General features: G+C 41.8%; 3 protein-coding genes across 4 annotated transcripts in view; 2 read left to right on the forward strand and 1 right to left on the reverse strand.

Moving 5' to 3' along the window:
- Window positions 1–9,013, reverse strand: part of ppm1e (protein phosphatase, Mg2+/Mn2+ dependent, 1E) — a 51,424-nt gene extending 42,411 nt beyond the window's left edge. Inside the window, exons 1-2 of one of the 2 annotated variants that reach the window (XM_042498595.2) lie at window positions 8,887–9,013; window positions 8,561–8,754 (exon numbers count right to left, since the gene is read on the reverse strand). In XM_042498595.2, the coding sequence (XP_042354529.1) occupies window positions 8,561–8,745 (185 nt within the window). In that variant the 5' untranslated portion in view covers window positions 8,746–8,754; window positions 8,887–9,013. Of the gene's footprint in view, window positions 1–8,560; window positions 8,755–8,867 lie in introns of both variants that reach the window. The other variant, XM_042498594.2, reaches the window with a different exon arrangement.
- Window positions 9,009–16,971, forward strand: smg8 (SMG8 nonsense mediated mRNA decay factor). Its single transcript, XM_042498715.2, has 5 exons — window positions 9,009–10,659; window positions 10,808–11,711; window positions 12,557–12,702; window positions 13,403–14,287; window positions 15,464–16,971. The coding sequence occupies exons 1-5, from the start codon at window positions 10,027–10,029 to the stop codon at window positions 15,674–15,676; spliced, it is 2,781 nt and encodes a 926-aa protein (XP_042354649.2). The 5' UTR covers window positions 9,009–10,026; the 3' UTR covers window positions 15,677–16,971.
- Window positions 16,972–18,188: 1,217 nt separating this feature from the next.
- kcnj15 (potassium inwardly rectifying channel subfamily J member 15) lies at window positions 18,189–22,836 on the forward strand. The gene is made up of 2 exons (XM_042498717.2): window positions 18,189–19,222; window positions 20,638–22,836. The coding sequence occupies exon 2, from the start codon at window positions 20,706–20,708 to the stop codon at window positions 21,726–21,728; it is 1,023 nt and encodes a 340-aa protein (XP_042354651.2). The 5' UTR covers window positions 18,189–19,222; window positions 20,638–20,705; the 3' UTR covers window positions 21,729–22,836.
- The last annotated feature ends 453 nt before the right edge of the window (window positions 22,837–23,289 follow it).

Raw genomic sequence — 23,289 nt, forward strand, 5'->3', positions numbered from 1 at the left:
AACTCTGGATTTCCAGTGAGTAGGCCATATGAAAGTGCTGGTTATGGTCACTTAGCAACCTGAGGCCCGTTTTACACAGCGCGTGTCAGCAGTGCGTGACTTCAGCCTCGCTGAACTGCAGCATGTTTTATGCGTGTGGTGTTCACACATGCAGCGTTGTTTCAATGTCGCTGCGCATAGACTTGAGTAGTGTATTGCAATAATTGTAAGCACATATTCAACTCATTTATGAAGTCCTGCAAGCCCCTGCATTGCCGACAACATGTTCCTGTAAATGTTTTGAAATAAAATGCCTTGTATCAACTCTTTGGGATTCTGTCCACAGAGATGCTGTCAGAGGGCTTTTGTTTTGATTGGGAAGAAGGGAAGTTAGAGTTAAACAGACGTCCTTGTATTTCCTCATCTCTGTAACAGAGAGAGGCTGCAGTAAAAAGTGGTACAGAGTTAATATAATCATCAGAACACCATATTTAGTGTCTGTTTCTGCTGACAAGCGTGTGCATTACACCTTAAAAAACTGCTTTCTCTAGATGTGCTGCAGCTGAGACACGCCCTGCCTCCACGCCCTTGAAAGCTGGCACAGAGAAAGCACAAGAGTAGCACCCAACCTTGACTTAGTATTTTGCAGGTAGTTAAAGACGTGGCATGTGTCCCTGCCCTAAACCCATCAGGAATTACATGCTAGCTTAAATGATCAAACTTAACAATTCATTGCTTTGTAATTATGAAGAAATCATCACTTAATGAAAATGTGAAACCTTTTAGCCAGGAAACGTAGCACCAAGCTAGCAAGACATGCAGGGCAGCAGCTCATCATCGCTCAATCTTCAGCGATCCCTGATTGTTATTTGTCGTCAATGAAACCATGAAAGCAATGCAGATTTAGGAAAGAAACTTGATTTCATAAAGCAAAGCATATAAAGATTAGTTTAGACATTAGTTTAATTTGTTCAGACCATTATATGAGATGAGATTACGTACTTCACCGCGTTGTTTTAAAAATGAGGTGCCAAGGCAGTAATGGCTGCACTTCTGCCTACCGGCCACAGCTGCCTATATATGTCTCTTTGTTTTATTCATACTGCAGCATAATTTAAATCATGCTTGAGAGTAAACCCTACACACACACACACACACACACATGCACAGTAAGATCATGCTGTGTTCAGGGGGAGTTGACTACATCCCGTTTTGTTTTGATGTGACTCCCAGCTGCCTGGAGGAAAACGGATTTAAACCTAACCAGCATCATTTTAACACACATGCACACACATGCGCTCTGTCCACACCCCCAGACTCGTTCGAGCACACCAAGTGCTTCACCCACCCCCTATTAACACGCTCACACACACACAGAGGGGATCTCTCTTCTTGCAGAAGTCTATTATTAGCTGTTCAACCCAGAGACAAACTAATGACACGTTGGGATGAATCACCAGAGCTGCTGCCTCCAACTATCATTACACTCACAGCTCCGCTACAGTAGACAGCCATGTAGGTAGGATGCTGGCCATCAACACACAAACATACACACAGTCACAGCGTCAGTCTGCTTCGAGACGCAGCAAAAGATCTCATCCATGAACCTCTGAGGCCCACGTGTCTGCGGGGTTTCACTCTGACACGTGCAAAATCCTTTTACTGTATCTGACATCCAGAACTCATTATTTTATCCTGCATCCCACAACCAACATCAGTGAAGTCTCACTGTCATGTTTTACATGGACTAACCTCAATACTTTTTTGTTACCAAATGACACTTATTGAAATAATTAAGAGGAAAAGCAGCAAATCCTAATTTGTAAAGTAATTAAAGCTGTCGGATAAAGTAAAAAGTATAATTATATATGTTTTGGTTTAACAGTTTACTCTCACTGCAGCTCACAGGCGGCTGTTTTCAGCTTGATAGACAAATTAAAGCCTTACCCAAGCCCAGACCACGGCAGCAGATTTGGTCCAAAGCCTGATTAAAAACCTGAATTTCCACTGTTTTGAATAAATAAAGAATATTGAAACATTTATTACAAGCTAAAACATACCGATTCTGGATATTTGAACTTTCTGCAGTACTGATACACCAGCTGCGCTTTCTTGCTCTCTTTTTTTGTTAATGCTTATGACATTCCTTCTGCTGTTCTCTGCTACCAAGAAAGAAAAATATAGTAATTGTCATGTTAAAGCCTTGTTATATTTATCTTCATTTAACAATTAAAAATGTTATGCTCTCAATGTTAGTTTTTCCCTGTGGTGTCCATGATGGAATCACATATTGATATTTTTTAAGGTACTGTATCAGAGTTTGAATTCCAGTGTTGTCTTTTTGTGCAGTAACAGATATTTGTGGCACAAGCTCAGACATGACTGAGACTTTTTCTATCGAATGTTCAATGCAGCCGAAATACTGTCATATGCCATATACATTAAATAGAGGTTGTATAACCTTTCTCCTCATTAACGAGAAGCAGGAATTGGGAAGGTTGATGGCAACACAGCTTTTACATCACCCATGACATTACACAAACTATAAGGTCTGAGTTAAAAAAGGAAATTAAAGTGAACACAATCCGGCTAAAGCAAGGGTGAATTTTGAGAAATTAAGGTCCAGTCTGAACTTGATTGAGGCTGACCCATCTGACAGAGAGTCACTACTGGGGATACTGTTTTGCATGTCATTCCCCGAGACTCTTTCCCCTCATTACCTGTCACTTTGTCTGTCACTGTGTCTCTCTGAAGACAGAAAGAGGCAATTTTGCTAAATAAGAAATTGAGGTTGTAGAAAAATATGTATTTAATAAGTTCTAAAAGCTATCAAAAATGGATCAGTACTCAACCTTCAGTAGTGCGTTTTTGCAGGATTTGACACATATAGTACCGCATTTAATAAGACAACCAGAGACATTAAAATTAGATAGTAATCTCTCATGGTTGACAAATTTGAGTAATCTCCCAGTATTTATTGTCATGTTTCCCAGTTGTATTGAGTAAGCAGCAAAAAATCCAAATAACCTGGTGTCCTGTTTGTATTGGCTCTGGTGTGTCTAAAGCTCTGATATCAGACTGCCACATATAAAGAAGAAGACTGGCTGAAGCGTGGCCTGTTGCTGCTGCCTGCAGTATTCAAACTGACTACAAAAACACCATTATTACTCTGAGCAAGGACGCCTGTGCTGTTGCCATGACAACTGATGTACAGTATATGTAAAGAAGTGTCAAACGTGCGCGCGCGCGCACACACACACACACACACACACACACACACACACACACACACACATCAGACCTTGTCGACATGAACCTTTCCACTGCAGACTGTGAACCCTGAGAACACCAGCTTTAACTGGCAGCAGGCAGCCATGTTAATGGGAGCATAAGTGATACATTAGATCGTGTAACAGCTCCTGAATGAGAGTTGATACATGATCTGTGTTCCCTGTAACTGCTGTACCAGGGAAAGGAGTCTGTCTGAGTTTGACTCCATCCAAAATACTGTAGCAGCTCATTAAAACACTTCAAACCATGACAGCTCTGAAATCTGTGAGATCAGCTGCCGAAGTGATGGAATCAAATCCTGAAGCTTCTTCTGCAAGTTAGTCAGTGAATTTGTGCGTTCAAAAATCCAAGTCTGTTTTCTGATCTTACACTGCCATGATAACGTTTAGGCACAAAAATGACTTTCTTAGGCTTAGAAACGTCATGCTTTTGCGTTTATATGTCCTTGGTTAAACCTGTAACAACTGAGATTTTTGTCCACTTGGGGGCAGCAGAGATGATCAGTTTTTATGTTAATAAGATGAACTTCTTAACGAACAGTTGCTTATTTCCACATCCAGCAGTTAGAGAACCACCATGATCATTCATATGGAGTCTTTGTGTTTGCGTTCATGAGATGAATGTAACAGCTAATACATGCTGCACGGACACATAGGCGAGGCGGAGCAGGGTTTTTATCTGGTATACAGACTCCATCTTTATAGCTTGTGGTTACGTTGCTTGTATTTAGTTTTTGCAAGTGATAATGCAATTTGTTATGCAGGGTTTGGATGCGTATGCTATATTACTGAATTAATTAATCGGATTATGGTACTGAATAGATAAGATGTATTGTCCCAACTACAGGGTGCTTTGATTTGATTGATTTATTTTCTTGTGAAATGTTAAAACATCCGTAAAGTTTCTCTGCTGCGTTGCATTTGCGTCTGGTACAATGAGGTATTTTAATCATTGTCCAGTCCCTCCGGGATGATCACAACAATCAACGCAAATTCAGCCAGTCCCTGTGAATTCTGCATGACCTTGCAGTTTTGTCCAAAAACAACAACTTCACTGCAAATTTGACAATTTATAACAGATAAACTTTCATCTTATTGTAGAGCTGCGTGCAGCGTATTGATTCACTCTAAGGACAGATTTGAGCCGTTTTCGTGTCAGTGTGAGATAATGTCCCTGTTTCGGATGTTAAACGCTGCTGCGGGGCTTCTGCCAATGCAGTGAAATATGATGAGAAGGGATAAGATCACGCTGTGCTGTGATGTCTTGAGCTATCGAGCTGAGAAAGCAGGAGGAGAGCTGCTCACAGGGACAGTCCTTCAGCGCTGCGTTGAACGGCATTGACCGCTGATTGTCAGCGATCAGCTGTAACCCCACCCCTGGTCAAAAATAATTGACCAGCCATGTAAAACTACAATTAAGCTGCACAGAAAGCTGTGTAGCATCTTCGGTTGATAATAATGGATGCTTTTGGTCTCCACCAACTCCTGAAGGAAAAATGTAGCTTTTTAGCAGCTAAATGCTCCAGTTGTAGTGTCAGACTGTCTGTTTGCTGATTGCTGTTGAGCAGGTAGTTTACAGTGGGATTTTACAGCTTTTCATCTGAAAACAACTCTACAAAAGCAGTGAGCATGAATTACAACTGTGAAGTTGTGGGCCGGACAGATAAACAATGAGCTGAAATTTTCTATAAAGCTGGTAAACCTCTGTAGGTTCATCAGTGCAAATGACCTCTTCCACTTTGTCACATTGTTATCATGAAAATATCACTTATAACCACACTATGGTCAGGGAAACATTCAACGTTGTGGGTTAGAATAACTACTGTGTTATGGTTTAGTAACAATCACAGTCAGGGATAAAAGAAATCAACATTGATTGTCAGTTGGAAACGGGAAATAAACAGCAATCTGCCATGTTAAAGTCCAATGTTTTGTTGGCCCATCCACCCACCCAAAGCTCTCAACACACCCATCTGTAGACTTTGCATTTCTATAATAATAATGTCACCTTACAAGAGTCTTAATTTGAATGTCACTTTCCTGATCATTTAAATGTAATGTTGTTTTCGTCCATTCGCTGAAATGGCCGATGCTCTTGTCTTTCTGGGGAGGACAGTGTTAGATATTCAGAGGATGATTCCTCGTGATTTTCTACCATTCCTATAGCATCATATATAAATCCGCCGGCTCAGAAACTGTTTAAAGGTGTGTACATAAAGCGGCAAAACTAAGTGCTCATCTTGACCTTGTGAGCAGCTTGAACGGTCAGCTCCTGGTAGGGTCTCTTAAGATAAACTGCTTCGTGGACAGGGGCCAAAAAGTGATTCATACACTCCGACAAGCCAAATGCACTGTATAAGATGCTACCTTGGCCAGGAAAGAGAGACACAGGGACATTTCACTCAGGTGGTGAGCTGCAGTTATTTTGGTAAGTTTGCCTAATGACCGTTTCCCAAAGCCAGATTGGATGGAGTCCATTTTAAATGACTGTGTGGCAACCTGGTGAGGAGCAGGAGGAGCTGCACTGACATTACGAATCACACTCCAGTCTCACTGTCCACCAAATAGTTACATGTCTCTGCCTTTGTTCAACATCAGAAGGCTTGTAGTTGTCAGGAAGCCCAGAGAGTTGTGAACAAAACAATTCAATTTGTATTTTCCACTGTTGAAAGGAGGACTTAGATCCTTTAATTAAGTAAAAGCAGAAATACCACAATGTAAAATGTACTCCATTATAAGTAAAAGTCCTGCAGAAGAATAAAATGAAAGCACAAAAGCATCATCAGCTGGTTGTATTTGAATGTATCAAAAATATTTATTTTCATTAGATTTAGATTATATTTTAATTATTCATCTTTTTGTTGTGTGTTTACTCCTAATATGATGTCAGATAAATGTAGTGAAGTAAAAAGTACAACATTTTCCTCTCTGGTGAAGTGGAAGTATAGAGTAGCAGAAAATGGAGATACTCAAGTAAAGTACAAGTACCTGAGAACTGTACAAAAGTACAGGACTTGGGAAACAGCTAGAATCTGATCTGATTTGGAGATTTTTCTTTGCAAGAAAAAGCAGCTGGGTGCAGTGACTGCGTGCAGCTTTCTGGACTGTCACAGTAGGTTGCCAGGTTTGCTACCAACATGCCTGAGCAGAGACACATACCACTGTATCTGGCAACCCCTGCTAAAGCCTGAGACTGCACAGAAGAGCTGGGCTATTGGATTTTTTAGTGTTAATCACAGACTCCTCCTAAAAGCAGCAATTTACATTTTTGTTCAGTATCATTGTGCACTTAATACTGAAATCTGCACACATTTTGATGCAAAGCTTCCAGTTTATTTCACCAATGACTGCTGATTTCCTCTATTCTTATTACACTGTTGCTCCGAGATCTTTGTCTCTTTCTGCCGTTTCAGCTGTCAGTCTGGTTGAACCATTTTACAGCGTCGCATTTACAAAATAAACCCTTCATACAAAATAACATGTCAGTAAAGAGGACTTTCGACAACATAAAAGCATGAGAGACAATTCAAAATTATAGAGTAGCCCTCTCGTCCATCTCACTACCCAATCAAGCTTTTTTGTGTGGCCGTAGTGCATATTTCAACAAACATTGAATGTACTGATAATGTTTCAATACACAGTCTATTCTCATTTTTCTCCACAGTTTGTCATCAGCAGTGAATAGGCAGCGTGTGCATGCTGGCAGCACAGAATTTGAGGGGGAGGGTAGGGTAAGCTGTGCAAGATGCTGAATGCTCAATGACCTTATATTCGCCAGCCAATCAAACCTGGACGTCGTGACAAAGACAATATAAATGTGTAGTGCGCTAATCTGGATGTGGCCGCTCCAACAGGTCAAACGTGTGAGCGCTTCCGGCTCTCTGGCTTTGTAAAGACACCTGACAACACCACAGGCTGCATGTGCTCCATTCTGCCTCCGACATTATTCTCCATCCAGAGCATTCTGACCCTCTGAGATGGTGAAAGTCACTGTAGGAGCCATGACTTAATTTAGAAAGGGGTGAATTTTCTAAATTTATATTAATTTGGGATGGTTTGTAGTTTGTATTGTTACATGTTTTTGTTAGTCAAAATCAAAATCTATAATATGAGTATCTGCTATTAACCTGAGAGAGTTAATGGGTCGCTGCATTTTTGTTGACTACACTTTCTTTCGATCAGCGTGGTTATTTTGATTATAAATTTGTGCATGTTACAATAAGATGATTACTTTTCATTGATACATTTATTTAACACATTTTTGGATCTTGTCAAATCTTTTATTTTGGCAGACAGTAGACCAGTCCATGCCTCAGCCGCTCAGCAACTTTTAGTTTGTTTCCTGCAGTCGCTAGTCATTTTCAGACATACATGCGAGCAGCAGTCCCCCTTGCCAATCAGTGCCCTAGATGAGTCCCTCCATCCTGTTCTTCTCAGCACAGTTTCTGCACCTATTTTGGATTCAAAACCAGGGCAGGCAGCAGAGCTCAGGGAAGAGCTCTCTCCGCCAGTTAAGTTATCTTAAACACCAGATTCTGAAGAGTTTAATTCATTAAAATCATGCACACTATAAGTAGAGTGTCTTTTCTCACCATCTGTCTGAATTCAGCTGTTAAAATTCATCTTTCCTAACCAGCCCCATTTTAAAAAGGGACACAATTTAGACAATGATGTGGAAAATGTCACGAACTCGTTTTATTTACATAAAAGCAAGATTTCAGTGTGTGACGATTCAGTCTGTGTCTCGGATTTTAAGAGTGTAACGATTGAGGCTAATAACGTAACCGGTGAGGTTATTTTTAGCCTGCATGAGGATGCGCTCAGCAGTGATGGCAATGGCTTCCTCCCCCCTCCTACACCATCATGACGTCGTGCTGTTACGCAAAACCAGGGGTTCACCTTTTGCAGACCTCCAACACTGTCACCGCTGGCGCACATTTGTGACATTAAAAAAGAAAAAAAAAGGAGGCGCACACAAGCACAAGAGAAGCTATATAATACACAGTAATAAAACACAGTTCTGCAGCTTTTAACTTCTGCTTTATAATTTAATTCCTCATAATGTTTCAGTAGAGACACTTGAATAAACTTGGTGCTGGACACACCCAGCAGGGCATGGAGCAGGTCGCCGGCATCCTGCGAGGCTTATCTGATGTGGACCCAGCCGGGGTCAACACTGCTCCGCTGCCAAAACACGAACATTTAAGCTGCCCTAGTGACTCCATTTGAAACACCGACGTTAGACACACGGTCAACAACAACATGCCATTGCATAAAAGTGGACACTTAACTATTTGTAGAGGTGTTGGAGACACAGGTCGAGGCATTCCCCCTCCACTTCTTCCTCTATCACCAGGTCCGACAAGGGGCGCATCGGCGGCGGGTCGCTCTCCTGCAGAGGCATTCTCATCTCCCGGAGAAAGAGCTCCAGGAACCGTCGGAAGGTTTTCTCCTCTGCTGTAGAGCCGGCCATCATCTCTCATTCCTGGACAGACAGAGACAGCTCCGCCCGTCAGTACACTAACTTCCCGGGCTGAGAAGACAAAAGTCGGTACACTGAACCGGACTAGTTGGACTGTCAGTGCACGAGCAGACTACCTGAATGAATGTGTACTACCGGAGGGAGCGGGGCTCGTGGACTACCGGCGCGTCTGAAAGCAGCGGACCTGACTGGATGAGAGGGACCGTGGCGTCTCCGGTTATACTACTGGACTCGCTGTCAGAAGCTGGACTGAGCCCCCCATTCACAGCTGAGCGTGAGCGCGCATCGCGTTATCAGGGATTTCGGATGATCAGACAGCGGTGACGTCAGAGACAGCGCGGTGGTTTACATATAGGTCGTGAGCGCGCACGCATCGCTGCCTCCCGTCCTCTGACGTCTGAGCCCTTTTTGTAGACATGAAGGTGGCCTATTTGGTTTTTATGACGTCAAACACAGTATGATGTGATAAATCTTTCACAAACTCTTAAGTCAATTTTATGACAAAAAGCTCTTTAAATACAAGTAATATATACAAAGCAGGAGGATTAGAAGGATGGAACTGAGTACATTTACTCAAGTAGCCTACTGTACTTGAAGGTCCTATATTTTACATTTTATTTTTTGTTACTACAACTTTTGATACCCATAAAAAAAGATATAGTTGTGGTAGTACCAAAAACCCTCTCAATATAAATTTCCATCCCTTCTCACATCTCTCTGGAGCTTAAGTAAGCCTAATTTCCACTGTACAAAAAACGTGCCAACACCCACTAACATCTGGCTTTTCAATGCAGTGGTAATATGTATATATATGTACAATCTGAGTTCACACAGGTTTTTATATAATTAATTGAGTGTTTCTACTGTATTGCTACTTTTACTGAAGTAAATATACATTTAATTATGATAAAGTAAATAAATAAACTCCAGGATTTCGTCTTCAACGTTTCACCCTCAAACATCAAAAGGTTAATTTGTAAACTCTAACAACTATTTTATGGTGGAGGGAGTATCATGGAGGCTCAATGAAAAATATTTGTAGTTTTGGGGATGTTTAAAATATAACAACAACAACAATAATAATACTAATAACGGTAATAATATGCAAAGTCAAACCCCAGCCACCCCCCTCCACTGAAAAATGTAGAAAAGTCCCTAGATGAAATAGAAAAGTACAGGTAACCACGAGGGGAACGATACGGAAAGTGTTGTACGTACTCGGACATTTTTCTTTATGAACCCGGAAATGTGTGCGTCGATGTTTTCATTCCCCCGATGTTCAACATGAAGGAAGCAAACATGGCTTTCCCTGTGAGTATGGGGGCTCTGCTTCAGGCAGACCTCCAGGAGGACACTGCGTACCGGGACGACGGCCTGTGTGTGGTCGGTATCTTCGGTAAAAGCAACATGCAGCCCGGACCGCCGAAGGAGTCCATTATCAACAACTTGGCGGACAAACACATCTTCTCGCTGTTCGGCGGACCGGAGGACGGCGGCACCGCGGACAGCCACATCCAGGCTTTCTACAGCCAGGAGAGCCGGGTGCTCTACCTGCTGCTCTCTTCCGTGTGTGACAGCAGGCAGCTGCTGCGGGCCTGCGAGTCTCTGAGCGCCGGTACCGGCCACTCTGACGCCCACGAAGTGTGGAAAGGCCTGGACAGACAGCACTGCCTCCACCTGCTCTACATGTTCTCCGTGTGTCACGTCCTGCTGCTCGTCCACCCCAACCAGACCTTCGATGTGACATACGACCGGCTCTTCAGAGCCCTGGACGCGCTGAGACAGAAGGTCCTGCCCCTGATCCGAGCTGCCATCAAGGACTGTCCGGTGTCCAAAGAGTGGAAAGTGAACTGTCGGCCCTGCCCTCCAAGACTGCTCTTCGTCTTCCAGATGAACTGCTCTCTGAAGGTCTGACTGTTACTTAAAAAGTTTTCTGTTTAAAGTTACAAGCAGGTGATTTGTTAACTGAAAGCAGGTCTAAAATAACTGATAGATAAACTGTAAATTGTGAATTTCACTAACACCTCTTTTGGATTTCCCCTTTTCCCCCCCAAAGCTCTCTGGTAATGGCTCAGAGTCTGGAGGAAACCCAGACAAGCCCAAAAAGCACTCTCCCAGGAGGAGACTACAGCACGCCCTGGAGGACCAAATTTATCGCATCTTCCGTAAAAGCAGAGTCCTGACCAACCAAAGCAGCAACTGCTTGTTCACTGTTCCTGCCAACCAGGCGTTTGTGTACGTGATACCAGCAGTCGACGAGGATCCTGTGGGTGCCTTGCTTGGTCAGCTGCGGTCCAACTGCATCTTGGTCGAACAAGACTCCACCACGGTGGTTTCCGGACCGAGGCGTTATCAGCAGATGCGACGTTCGGCTCGGCAGTCTGTCGGCAGCGGAGACTCAGCCAGCATGTCAATGGGGGGTCAGCTGGTGGACTGCAGCTTGAAGGAATTTCTCTGGCAGCATGTCGAGCTGGTGCTGACCAAGAAAGGCTTTGACGACAGCGTTGGCCGCAACCCACAGCCCTCACACTTTGAGCTGCCAACCTACTCCAAATGGGTCCAGGTCGCCTCTAGACTCCACCAAGTCCTAATTAACAACACAGATGAAGAAATAGCCGAACTAGCATCAAAAGTGCAAGGCCAGCTGAAGGTTCTGGAAGGTTTTCTCGATGCTGACACAAAGTTCTCTGAGAACAGGTGTCAAAAAGCTCTGCCACTGGCTCACAGCGCTTACCAGTCCAACCTTCCCCATAACTACACCACCACGGTGCACAAAAACCAGCTGGCGCAGGCTCTGCGAGTGTACAGCCAGCATGCCCGAGGCGTTGCTTTCCAGCGCTACGCACTGCAGCTTCATGAGGACTGCTACAAGTTCTGGAGCAACGGCCACCAGCTGTGTGAGGAGCGAAGCCTGACAGACCAACACTGTGTTCACAAGTTCCACCTACTGCCTCAGCCAGGTCAGCACCCTGTTTCTGCTCTGAAGAATATTTTTATTGCGTTTTAAACAACTGTACAAAATAAAAGCAGAAAATTGAAACGTGCATGTCAGTTTAGCAGAGCACATCTAAAATGTAGGATCAAAATATTCAATCTTGTTCTTATCATACCTCACCCAAATTATCCACATTAATAAACCTAAATTCCATATATTAAAGGATTTTTTGTCCCTAGAGTAATACAGGAAGATTTTGGAAGTCAAGTTTTATAGTTAGACAAAGAAGAAAGGGGGAAAAAATGAGTAAATAAGTAAAAGAAGGAAACTTTAGAAGGTTTTTAGTTTGACTGATTTTTTTTTAAGTATTTCAGGAAAGGTCTACACACCTTTTGGGTGTGTTTTGTTTGTTTTTGAGTTACAGAACAAGCAGCGGATCTTTTCAAGGTTTTAACAGGATATAATTTCCGTCAGTCACTGAACGTGGTTTCTATCATAGCGATACTGAACGTCTGGCCAGAGGCTAAGGACTGTGTGTGCCATTTGACTGGAGTCAGGGGCACATCGTTTGCTCCTGTGATGTCGAAAGGGCAACCAGGGTTAGGTCGTTAGTATAAGGATCAGGGGTAGGGTTTGGAAAACGTCTCTCCAGTATTTCTCTCTCCTTTGCTGCACTTAATGGAGACTACATTTTACAGGCTGTAGAATACAACAATGTTCTGCACAGATGTATTTGTGGTGGGAGACAAAAAATAGATAACTGAAGGTAGTCATATATTTTTCTGTATTGATATATTTGTATATTTTCAATCAGAGTTTGGATAAAAAGCAATAACACAGAAGCATGAAATCTGACATAACTGTCTGCAGGAGAGAAGCCTGACATGGATCGCAATCCACCCATCCTGAACCACAACAGCAGGGGGCGCTCCACCAGCTCCTGTAACTGTGGCAGGAAACAGGCTCCTCGTGAGGATCCGTTTGACATCCAGGCTGCCAATTATGACTTCTACCAGGTCAGAATCCTCACTGCACAGCAGCTCGTCTTCACTGGTGTTCAGATTTCACGTCCTGTAATTCTCTCTGTAAAGTCGAGGGAAACTGCAGTCGGGTGATAATACTCTGAAGGTTCAATGCAAGTGACTGCTTTCATTTGATAGCTTGCTATTGGAAAAAACATGGATACCTTTATTTGTCTCAGTGGGGAAATTGGTTTGCGGTACAATCTTAAAGGTGTTATCACAACATCACAAAGTCACCAATAGACATACACAATAAATTAATACTACTATCAGAAAAAATTGAATAAACGAGGCGAATCCTGCACTGCAGCCCCACAAAGGTCAGGTGTACACACGGGTGCTTCTTAAATTTGAGGACATTCTTGGCTGAACCTGAACTTTAGTTGGGAGGTCCAGGGAATCCTCCCCTTGTACTTTTAAAAAAAATAAACAAACTCTATTTTGACGCTTTTTCAAAGCATTCTGACATCTTATTTACATTCAGAGTACAAAAAAATACATTTATTTTGTCAGTGAGCCACTCAGCACCAGTTCGAGGATGGGATTAGTATCATGACGGTCACCAACGGACATACTTGTAGACATAATACACATAGATATTGATTAAAATTTCTCTAAATAAAATCTGAAACAAAGCACCTACAGCGTCACATTTCTTCAAATATTAGCTTCTCCGTTTCTTTGATTCATGTAGATGCTGGAGGAGAAATGCTGCGGAAAGTTGGAGAGGATCGAGTTTCCAGTGTTCCAGCCCAGCACTCCTGACCCAGCTCCAGCCTGCAACCAAGCTCAGCGACTCCCAAATGAGGCCTCGGGGTCTGTCGACGCAGAGAGGCTGAAGGAGCCGAGCACTGCTCAGAGCCACACACCTGGAGACACCAGCCTCAGCCTGGCTCTCAGTCTGGGTCAGTCCACAGACAGTCTGGGGCCCTACGGAGACGGAGATGGAACCGAAACCCAAGTTCAGCAAAAGAGGCCGAGCCTTGTTGACCGGCAGCCCTCCACAGTGGAGTACCTCCCGGGTATGATGCACTCCGGCTGCCCCAAGGGCCTGCTCCCCAAGTTCTCCAGCTGGTCACTGGTCAAACTGGGGCCAGCCAAGTCATACAACTGCCACACTGGTCTGGAACAGCCAGGCTTCCTCCCTGGCTCCTCCTTCCTCTTGCCATGGGACTTGGTGATTCGCTCTAGGTCGGAGGAGGATACAGGACTGTCGGAGCCTTTGGATGGAGGCACCTCCTCGTGGCCTGCCCCCAACAAGACCCTGGTGGGAAAGCGAGGGAGCACCGGAGGGCTGGGTAGGAGCCGCAGGAGGGATGATATGGCTCGGATGTTTGTGGGGTTTGAGTATGAAGACAGTAGGGGAAGACGCTTCATCAGCTGCGGGCCAGATAAGATAGTGAAGGTGCTGGGGCCAGGGGGCGCCAAAGATCCTGCCACCAGAGTGCTCAACACCGACATGCCGCTGTACATCCCCTCCCCTTCACAGGGCCGCGGTCTGAAGCCACACTTTGCCCAGCTGGCTCGCCTTTTTATTGTGGTGCCTGACGCCCCGCTGGAGGTCACTCTTAACCCACAGGTAAATGTTCTTCACCTTTACGTTGTCTATGACTTCTTTGTCAACTAATATACTGTAATACTGCTCTGCATATGACATTTACCAAGTATGTGACGCTAAATTTCGTGTCAACAAAATAAAGCAGTCTTTAAGCCAACAGCTTACGCTGCACTAAAATGGTCATATTTCTCAGGCAGCATCGTATGGCTGTTCAGAAGTCCAGAAGGCATAATTACTGTTATCAATAGATCAACGACAAAGAGCGAGGTGAATTGTGCGTGCAGGTGTTCTAAAAAAGTTAAACAGGAAGTTAATTATTGTAGTTTGACCCACTTACTTTGCCCATCTACCAACGCGGTCAACCTGGACACAGCTTATATGGTCAATGAAGGTACTTAAAGGGAACTTATTATGTTCATTTTCAGTAGGGGTTGACTGATATTGATTTTTTTAGGGCTGGTGCCAATATTAGTAGTTAATTAGACCTATAATTGATATTTCTAATTGATATGCATTTAAACTTGAAATTTGGAATATAACGAACTTCAACCCAAAACCTTGTTCAAATGCCTTTAGCAAATGTTTAATCAAAACTGTTTTGTCAACATCATATGCAGAAAGTTCCCTGCAACTTTTTTTTCTAAAATTCAGTGAAAATTTAAAAAAAAATGAATTAATAAAAACAGCTCCCTGAGGTTATACAAAGTAAAAGTTCCTTCCATGCTGATACATTCTTGCATGTATTGCAGACTGCCTTACCTGGTGGTGGTTGAGTGTAATATGCACTTTTTCATTAATTAATTTTATAGGGGATCATAAGAATAAAATACAATAGATAGTCAGCAAAATGCCAAATATCGGCCCAGATAATCAGGTTTAATTGTAAGGTTCATACATGTATTTTTGGTTTCTACTAAAACGTATTTACCTGCTTTAATGGTCAAAAAACACTTCATTTTCTCTTAATGTCTGTGTTTGAACACCTGTATTCACCCCCTGTCTGAAACGCTCTGTTTTAGCACCTGTCTCTTTGTGCCTTCCTCCCAAAAAAAGCCCAGTCTGCTCTGATTGGACTTCAACTGCACCTGTGGGGAAAATTACCAGATGCCTGGTTGCAAAATATTTATTCGACATTTAGTTTTGATAACGGTGTGATTTGTTTTTTAACTGTTCCGTTTTTTTGCTGTGTGTTTTCAGGTGCAGCCTGGTCCTCCTCCCTGCCCAGTTTTCCATCCAGAGCAGACAGACCTGTTATTGCCACCCGATGGTCTTTGGGTTCTGCGATTCCCTTATTCCTACTCAACAGACCGCGGCCCCTGTTACCCTCCAAAAGAGAACCAGCCGCTCAACAACTACAAGGTGCTGCGAGGCATCCTGAAGGCCACCACTGCCAACCCTCCACCACAGTGAACTTTTAAAGTGAGAGGGACTTCTTATTTATTTACACCTCCTGATACAGGCTGAGGATATTTTTTATTTGTCTGTCAGTGACCTTCAGATCTTTTCACACTTCTTCAGGTTAAAATCTGGCCTTGAACAACTATGGGTATCAGAAACGAGCTTTCACAGTCCCTTAACATTGAATTCCATTTATTTTGACGATCTTATGACCTTTCTTCCAAAACATAATTCAGACAAATTTACCGAAAACTTTAATGCTCCCAGGGGTAGTACACATTCTGTATTGTCATCCAGACTTTAAATTTTCCTTTTTTAGTATTGTATAGAAAGATCATTAGTATGACATTCGTTTGAACATTTTTTGGGTATCGGCGGGTGAAATGCACATTATAGCCTCCATCATCCGTTAGCGGTACCAGTATGCTTCTTCAGAAGCACTTGTCAAATGGTTGAACAGCTTTGGAAACCGCCCATTTCTGTAACTTTCAGCAGCTTATGTCGTGGTTTAAGAAAAGCTCAGTTTATCCCGTACACACTCAAACACCAAGCCAACAATTTAAGGCTTACACACTCTTAGGGCTGTTTTGGAAAAGCTCCATTTTAAGGGAAGAAAAATTGCGCTTTAGTCTCGACAGAGGGCTGAAATAGAGGGGAAAAGATGTGTTTACAGATTTAACCAGCTTGATGTGGAAGTACTCAAGCACATCCACAGTAGTGAACTAAAATAGCCATTAAAACAGAGGCTCACGTCGAATGTCAGTGATTATGCTGATCTGAATGTGTATTTTGCACCACATTACTTTCCCTCTAATTAGCATCATACGCAGTATATAAAGACTTAACTAATGTAATGTGGTTATATGCAGATATAAACACTTATAAATGTGTTTGTGAGCAACCATAACTCCTCCCGTGAGCAGCCGTAAATGTATTAACAGATAATGAATGATGATGATTCATGAGTGAATCGTAATAATAGAAATTTTGTCTTCTTTGGAGAAGTTATCATTGCTGTCCAGTATTCTACATTAATAAAAAACAGGTTTATATCTGCATATAACTGCACTATGGTGTGTTATAAACCTTTAATTAAATGTTTGTATACAGTTTATGGATACTATACAGAGGGACTATTCTGCATCATGTGTAGTACAGTGTCACAACAGGTATATCGTAACACTGATTACAACTTAAACAGACATACCTGATACACTGGGTAGTGGAGTGGATTTTTGTTTCTCTGTAAATAAGCGTTAATCACTCTATTATGTTATTATTATCATTAAGTAAAGGTGAATACTAGAGCCGCATCGAATTAGTTAATTAATCTATTAGTTGACCGAAAGAAAATTAAGTGCCCACTGTTTTGATAATCAATCAAGCAAAAATTTTAAACGTGTTTGACTCCAGCTTCTTATATGTGAGAATTTGCTGCTTTTCTTTGTCATTTATGATCATGAATGATTGGTGGTAAAACAATATGCATTGCATATATACATTTATTTCCCAATAGGTGGTGTAGAACTCCTTCATCTTGTTTATACCACCTCATCATCAGTTGGTTGCGATAAATGACCTTTTTAAAGTTTTCACCAAATTTAAATGGACAAAAAGATTAACCTGTTAAAGTCCCCGGTTTGATATATTTACAATTAGCTCAAAATTCAGCTTTTAACTAACTAAGACTCCACTGCATTTCCAAATTATCAGCTTTCTGTCAAATTTAGATTTTAATTCAAAATCCTTCTTATTGATTTAAGGCATAAAATATACTATAGAATAACCCATAAAAACTAACCCCAGAGCTACAGAAAGCATGATAAGACTGGCCAAGTAGTGACAAATAAACTGAACTTCATGTGTAAAAGTATTTTAAAAAACTGACTATAAACTATTTCTCCTTTCCTATAAAAAACACACTTGTTCCTCCGTTGTTCCCCACAGTCGTGCTTTCTTCCTCTGCCTCTAGTTTAAGCACCAGTAGGAAGTGAGAACTGCTTTACTGGTGCATGATTCATACAATGAAATTATACTGTAAGATTGCTTTACTGCTGGAACAGAAAGATCAATGTGTACAAACAAGGAAATCAATTTGGGATCTCATAACCCAGAAACAAACACACACACACACACACACACACACACACACACACACACACACACACACACACACACACACACACACGGAGCCTTCAGGAATGTGGGTAATAACAATGAGGTTAATAACAAAGCTAAGAAGTGCGACTCAAGGTCATAAAGTTTAACAACCTCTGGTCAAGATTTAAAGAAACATTCAGTGTGCACTGTGAGGAAGTGTAAAAAATAATATTGTAAAAATGTATCTCTCTCTCTCTCTCTCTTTATATAAATATATATACACACACACACACATCTATATACGTATATATGTATATATCTATACACACATATATGTATATGTATCTATATGTGTGTGTGTTTATATGATGTGCGATAGATTTACTTGACAAATTCTTTTCAGGGCTTCAGTGCTTACACTTCAACTCCTTTCAGTGTTAGAACTTCAACCTCTTGAGCAAGTTTATTGAAACCTGAGCAAATGGTTCATCGAAAAACAAAGGGAAGGCAACAAGGTATGCCACATGTGATGGCCCAAAACTTTGCAAAAAAATGGTTTAAAAAATGTACAGAAAAACAACCTGAAAATGAGCAAAGAAGCCAAAAACAAACAAAACAAGAGTCATTCACTATATAGACTAATTCACTATAAAAAAGTGCTGAAAATCTTTTTTTTTTTTTGCAGTTTGTGGGACATTTCTTGTCAAGTTGGTCATTGCATTTTCCTCTACATCTCCATAAGACATCAAACCAATATGCTCTGTTTTCAAAGGGTCATATAGCTTGTAAAAGACATCTAGACGCAGAACAAAAAAACTGATGTCGATGCAGGTTTCAAAGGTTTAAACTAATACACAAAAGTCTTTTAGTGCTTAACCTTATTTCTGCAGCTCTGCTCTGTTTTTTACCACATCAACTTCTTTCATTTTTTCACTTCTTTTGGCTCTCACTGTCAAACTGTTTTGGCTGCAGAAACCAGCAGGTACACGTTCATTTTTAATTTATCCTTTTCTAATTTTATTACAGTGACAGGCCATGTTTATTCATGTAATTTTGTTTACTGACACTTCAGAGAGTCTCAAGAGTTCATAACGCCCTTCAGAGAACAGTCTGTAAATCTGGGTGTGTGTGTGAAGCAACAACAGCCATAAAAGGATCAAAACAAACTCCCGGTATTCAGTGTTGCTGTTCCCACCTGTGGACAGGTACGGGGGGAGGCGGAAGAATAAAAGACAACCCACATGCAGATCAGAGTTTACAGCTCGGCTTTTGTCTCTCATTTCTGTCCGACCCTGAATACGACTGTGCCAAAGTTCAGCGCTCATAACTCGGGACAATAGAGAGAAAGAAGACACTGAACTAGATGTTCTCCAGCAGCTTCTTCTTACAGACTGTATGCAACACAATCTGTGACAAGTGAAGGCAAACACCTGAGACTGTTCAACAAGGCAGCGGGATGTGAGTATAATACACGCTGTCAGATTTAAAAAGGAATCAATGATTATTAAAAGTTACAGCAAGTGTTTTTGGGCTCCTGCAATGGTTTACTACAAAGTTAACTTTCAACTTCTTGTTAACCGTTAGACGTAACAGTGATTTGTAGTAACAGTATGTCATGTAGACACAGTATGTTTAGCTCTGCAATTGATTTTGTGAACTATTTTATTCATTTAATTCATGTAATTTTATATTTTTGTAGACGATGTTATTGTGTTAAATTCTTAGCCATACTTTTGTCCCCTTTCTGGGATCAACTTGAAAGGAACATTTTTCAGTTTTTTCATAGTTTTAGGTTATATGCAGTACTGTGCTAAGTACACTTTTTAGAATCTGGTATTTTACTGAAGTATTTCCGTTTTGTGAGAGTTTTACGACATAAATATGTTTTGTTTTAGTGTTTTTCACATTAACAAGTGTTACAATGGGAGTTTACAGGCTTTTCTCCGCCTGTACAGTGGGAGTGTTAGTTTTCAGTAACTAAGAAACATTCCTGTAGGTAAAACTCACCTACAGCTTAATGAAGTAGTTGAACCAGGCTATAGTTTAGCACATTAGTATATCACTATTAAAAGAACAAGTCTTCACACTGTAAAAATAGTCTTCAGCTAAGTCCCAAAAGTCCTTGAAAATGTTGCGTAATTAAAAGTATGTAAGGAAAATGTGCTTAAAGATGAAAAATGTCCGTTGTGTGTATCCAAAGAATATTTTCACAGATCCATTATTGAAAATTAAAGCAGAAAATCTTAACATTTGTGAAGCTGATAAAACAAGAAGTATTTGGCTCCTTGTGCATTAAAATGTATTTAAATATCAACAGTTGCTACATAATTTTCTGTCAATTAACTATTTTCATTTATAACAACATGTGACGATTGACTCGCTTTGGCATTGGCTTCATTTTTCAGCCTCGGCTGTTGCCACTTGCTTCCAACAGAAGAGCAGAGCACACTACATTTTGTTTTCCAGTTACTACAATTATTCCACCATCTACAATTTCTGCTACTGGGAACAGTAACTGCAAAAAAGTGACCTTGATATGCTTTGGTAACTGTGGATAGTGAGTGATATTTACTGAGGTAAACAAAAGGGCTTAGCCTCTTCCTGGTTTGGTTGCGTGATGGTTCCTTTGTGCCGTAAATTTAGGCTTTATTTCCTTTGGAGATCGTTCCTGCTGGCAGAGTTTCACAGTGAAAGTGAGGCTTATCTGGAACCAATCTAAACACACAGTGTCATTATTCTGTAGCTATTCTGTAACTATTACATTGTGTTGTCAACATTTATCCTCTTTGATATAATGTTCATCAGTTTATTAAAAGCATTTTGTTTCATTTCACCACTGGATATTAATCATTTATTTTTTGGTCTTTTGTCAGTCGATCCATTGGCGATGCCATTCTGAGACGTCAGAAGTCACAGTCAGTTTGTTTTGAGTCAGGGCAACATGGCAATCAGGAAGGCCGAGGTCCAGCGAAGGATTGTGTCCAAGGATGGCCACAACAACGTGCGGATCGACAACGTGGAGGGCATGGTGAAGCTGTACCTGCACGACATCTGGACCACCGTGGTGGACATGAAGTGGCGCTACAAACTCACTCTGTTTGCCTCCACCTTCGTCATGACTTGGTTCATCTTCGGTGTCTTTTTCTACTTCATCGGCATGGGCAACGGAGACTTTGAGCCTGATTTGAGCGACAACCACACGTCCTGTGTGAAGAACGTGGAGACTCTCACCGGGGCCTTCCTGTTCTCTCTGGAGTCGCAGACCACTATTGGTTATGGTTTTCGTTACATCTCGGAGGAATGCCCTCTGGCGATCTTCACTCTGGTGGTTCAGCTCGTCATCACCGGCCTGGCCGAGATCTTCGTCACTGGTGCCTTTCTGGCCAAACTGGCTCGCCCCAAGAAACGAGCAGAGACCATCAAGTTCAGCCAGTCGGCGGTGATCTGCCGGCACCAGGGCAAGCTGTGTCTGATGGTGAGAGTGGCCAACATGAGGAAGAGTCTTTTGATCCAGTGCCAGCTGACAGGAAAACTCCTCCACTCCAACGTGACGCAGGAAGGCGAGAAGACGCAAATTCACCAGAGCTCTGTCGACTTCAACAGGGACTCCAGCGGAGAGTGCCCCTTCCTCATCCTCCCGCTTACCTTCTACCACGTCCTGGATGAGCATAGCCCTCTTGCAGGGCTCAACGCCGAAAACCTGCTGACTCGTGATTTTGAGCTGCTGGTGACCCTCAATGCCACCATGGAGTCGACAGCCGCCACATGCCAGAGCCGCACCTCCTACGTCCCTCAGGAGATCCTCTGGGGTTACGAGTTCAAGCCGGTGCTGTTCAGCACCGCTGGTGGCCGCTACGTGGCAGATTTTAACTTTTTCGACAAGGTGCAGATGAGCAACGATGCGACCTTCCTCAGTAACAACACTGAGAAGCTGAAACTGGAGGAGGACTATAAGAAAGAATAGACGATAAATGTTTTATGATTGTTTGATGTCACTGTTATTGTAGAAGCAGAGAAGGGAAACCATCACAACTTTACCTACTTCCAATGTGCAGCCTGGAGAGGTAAAACTCCAGCAACACGAGTAACTTTGTTTTTATTTAATGCATTTGATAGTTTTATGATTTCACTTTATCTACTCTATTTAAATGTTCTTCATCATGTGTTTTATGATGACTGAAAGCGTCCAACATGTCCTCTTGATTCTGCAAACAGGCGAACTATTGCAGATAGAGCTTGAAAAAGTGTCCAGATTTACTGTGAGAACAACAACATTCAGGGAGTCTGTTGAACCCTGAGTGAGCACGAGCCACTGCTTTTACTTTGAAAATAGGTTTAAGGTGCGCCAAGCTTCGGCAAACTTGAGCCAGGGCGAGAGGTGTTTGACCTCTTCCTAACTGGATGCAGTGTGGACGAGCCTGTGAGTGAACATCATATTGTTTCAATTTTTCCCCGATGAAGATGTCCTTAACCTGCTCCCTGCATTAGAGAACACTGCACATTTTTTAAAATTCTTTTAATCATTCAAACATGTTCGTCAGTATATATTTTTAAGTTTTGATCTAGTTAAGTGTACCTGGGGTTTATAAACCTAAATAAGATCAATTGGCCTGTTCAGATTTATTCTAAGATCCCTCAGTTTGAGTAGTTTGTTGTATTAGGAAACAGACAAAAACCAGCACCTTTAAAGCTCACTTATTAAGATGTTATATCTTTTTTTTTTAAATTGGAGCTGTATTGGAGCTGAAGTGAAAGGAGAAGCAGTCACTGTGCTCAGTGTTTTTGGTCAGAAAACATTGAAATAACCAAAATGCAATTCATATTAGACATTTTTAGAGTTCATGGTTTGAAGATTTTTCACTTTTGGCAAAGTCAGAAGCACTTCCTCCTGTTTTCAGTCTGCGTGCAAAGATACCACATTCTGACTCCTTCCTCAAAATATCAGACTGTTGCTTTAAATTTATTGATAATCAAAGCCACACATTTCTGTCACGACATCAATATCAGCATCGTGTGTAAATGCATGTAATGTTACTGAGTTTTTGTGCTTTATTAAAAGAAATCAGACTGTACATGATGTGATTCTTGGAACAAACCTTTCCTTGTTGTGTTGTTAGGATGGACAAATACATCGTGATGGTATAGTAATACACTGGCTATGTTGGTACAGAAGCTTATACCATGTAGACCTCAAAGGGTTTTTCTTTGATAAATAAAGATTTGTTTATTAGGTAAGACAGAAAATCCTCCAGTTCATACTGGGATAGACTCCACTCACCAGTGACCCAGTATAGGATTAACTGGTCCATAGAGAATGGATAAAAAGATGAATGGAGCCGTTTGAAGGACAAAACAGGTTCAGCCACCAGCTCTGAAGTCTCAGGTTGTCTTTAGCTTTTGTTGTGGCAACACTGTTGGTGACTGTATCTGGTAAAAACAACCTTTAAAGCCAAAACACCGCTGATATTTTCCTGTCAGAGATGCTGAGGCAACATTTGGTCTTTAAAGCAATTTTATTTTAAAAC

Source organism: Plectropomus leopardus, chromosome 15 (genome assembly GCF_026936395.1).
Source record: "Plectropomus leopardus strain MGB_pleo_1.0 chromosome 15, ASM2693639v1, whole genome shotgun sequence".
Taxonomy (NCBI): domain Eukaryota; kingdom Metazoa; phylum Chordata; class Actinopteri; order Perciformes; family Serranidae; genus Plectropomus; species Plectropomus leopardus.

Coding starts and splice junctions, on each gene's coding strand:
- smg8 (XM_042498715.2), top strand. CDS start 10,027: ATGTTCAACATGAAGGAAGCAAACATGGCTTTCCCTGTGAGTATGGGG. Junction 12,703..13,402: donor CCAATTATGACTTCTACCAG/GTCAGAATCCTC, acceptor TGATTCATGTAG/ATGCTGGAGGAGAAATGCTG. Junction 14,288..15,463: donor AGGTCACTCTTAACCCACAG/GTAAATGTTCTT, acceptor GTGTGTTTTCAG/GTGCAGCCTGGTCCTCCTCC.
- kcnj15 (XM_042498717.2), top strand. CDS start 20,706: ATGGCAATCAGGAAGGCCGAGGTCCAGCGAAGGATTGTGTCCAAGGAT.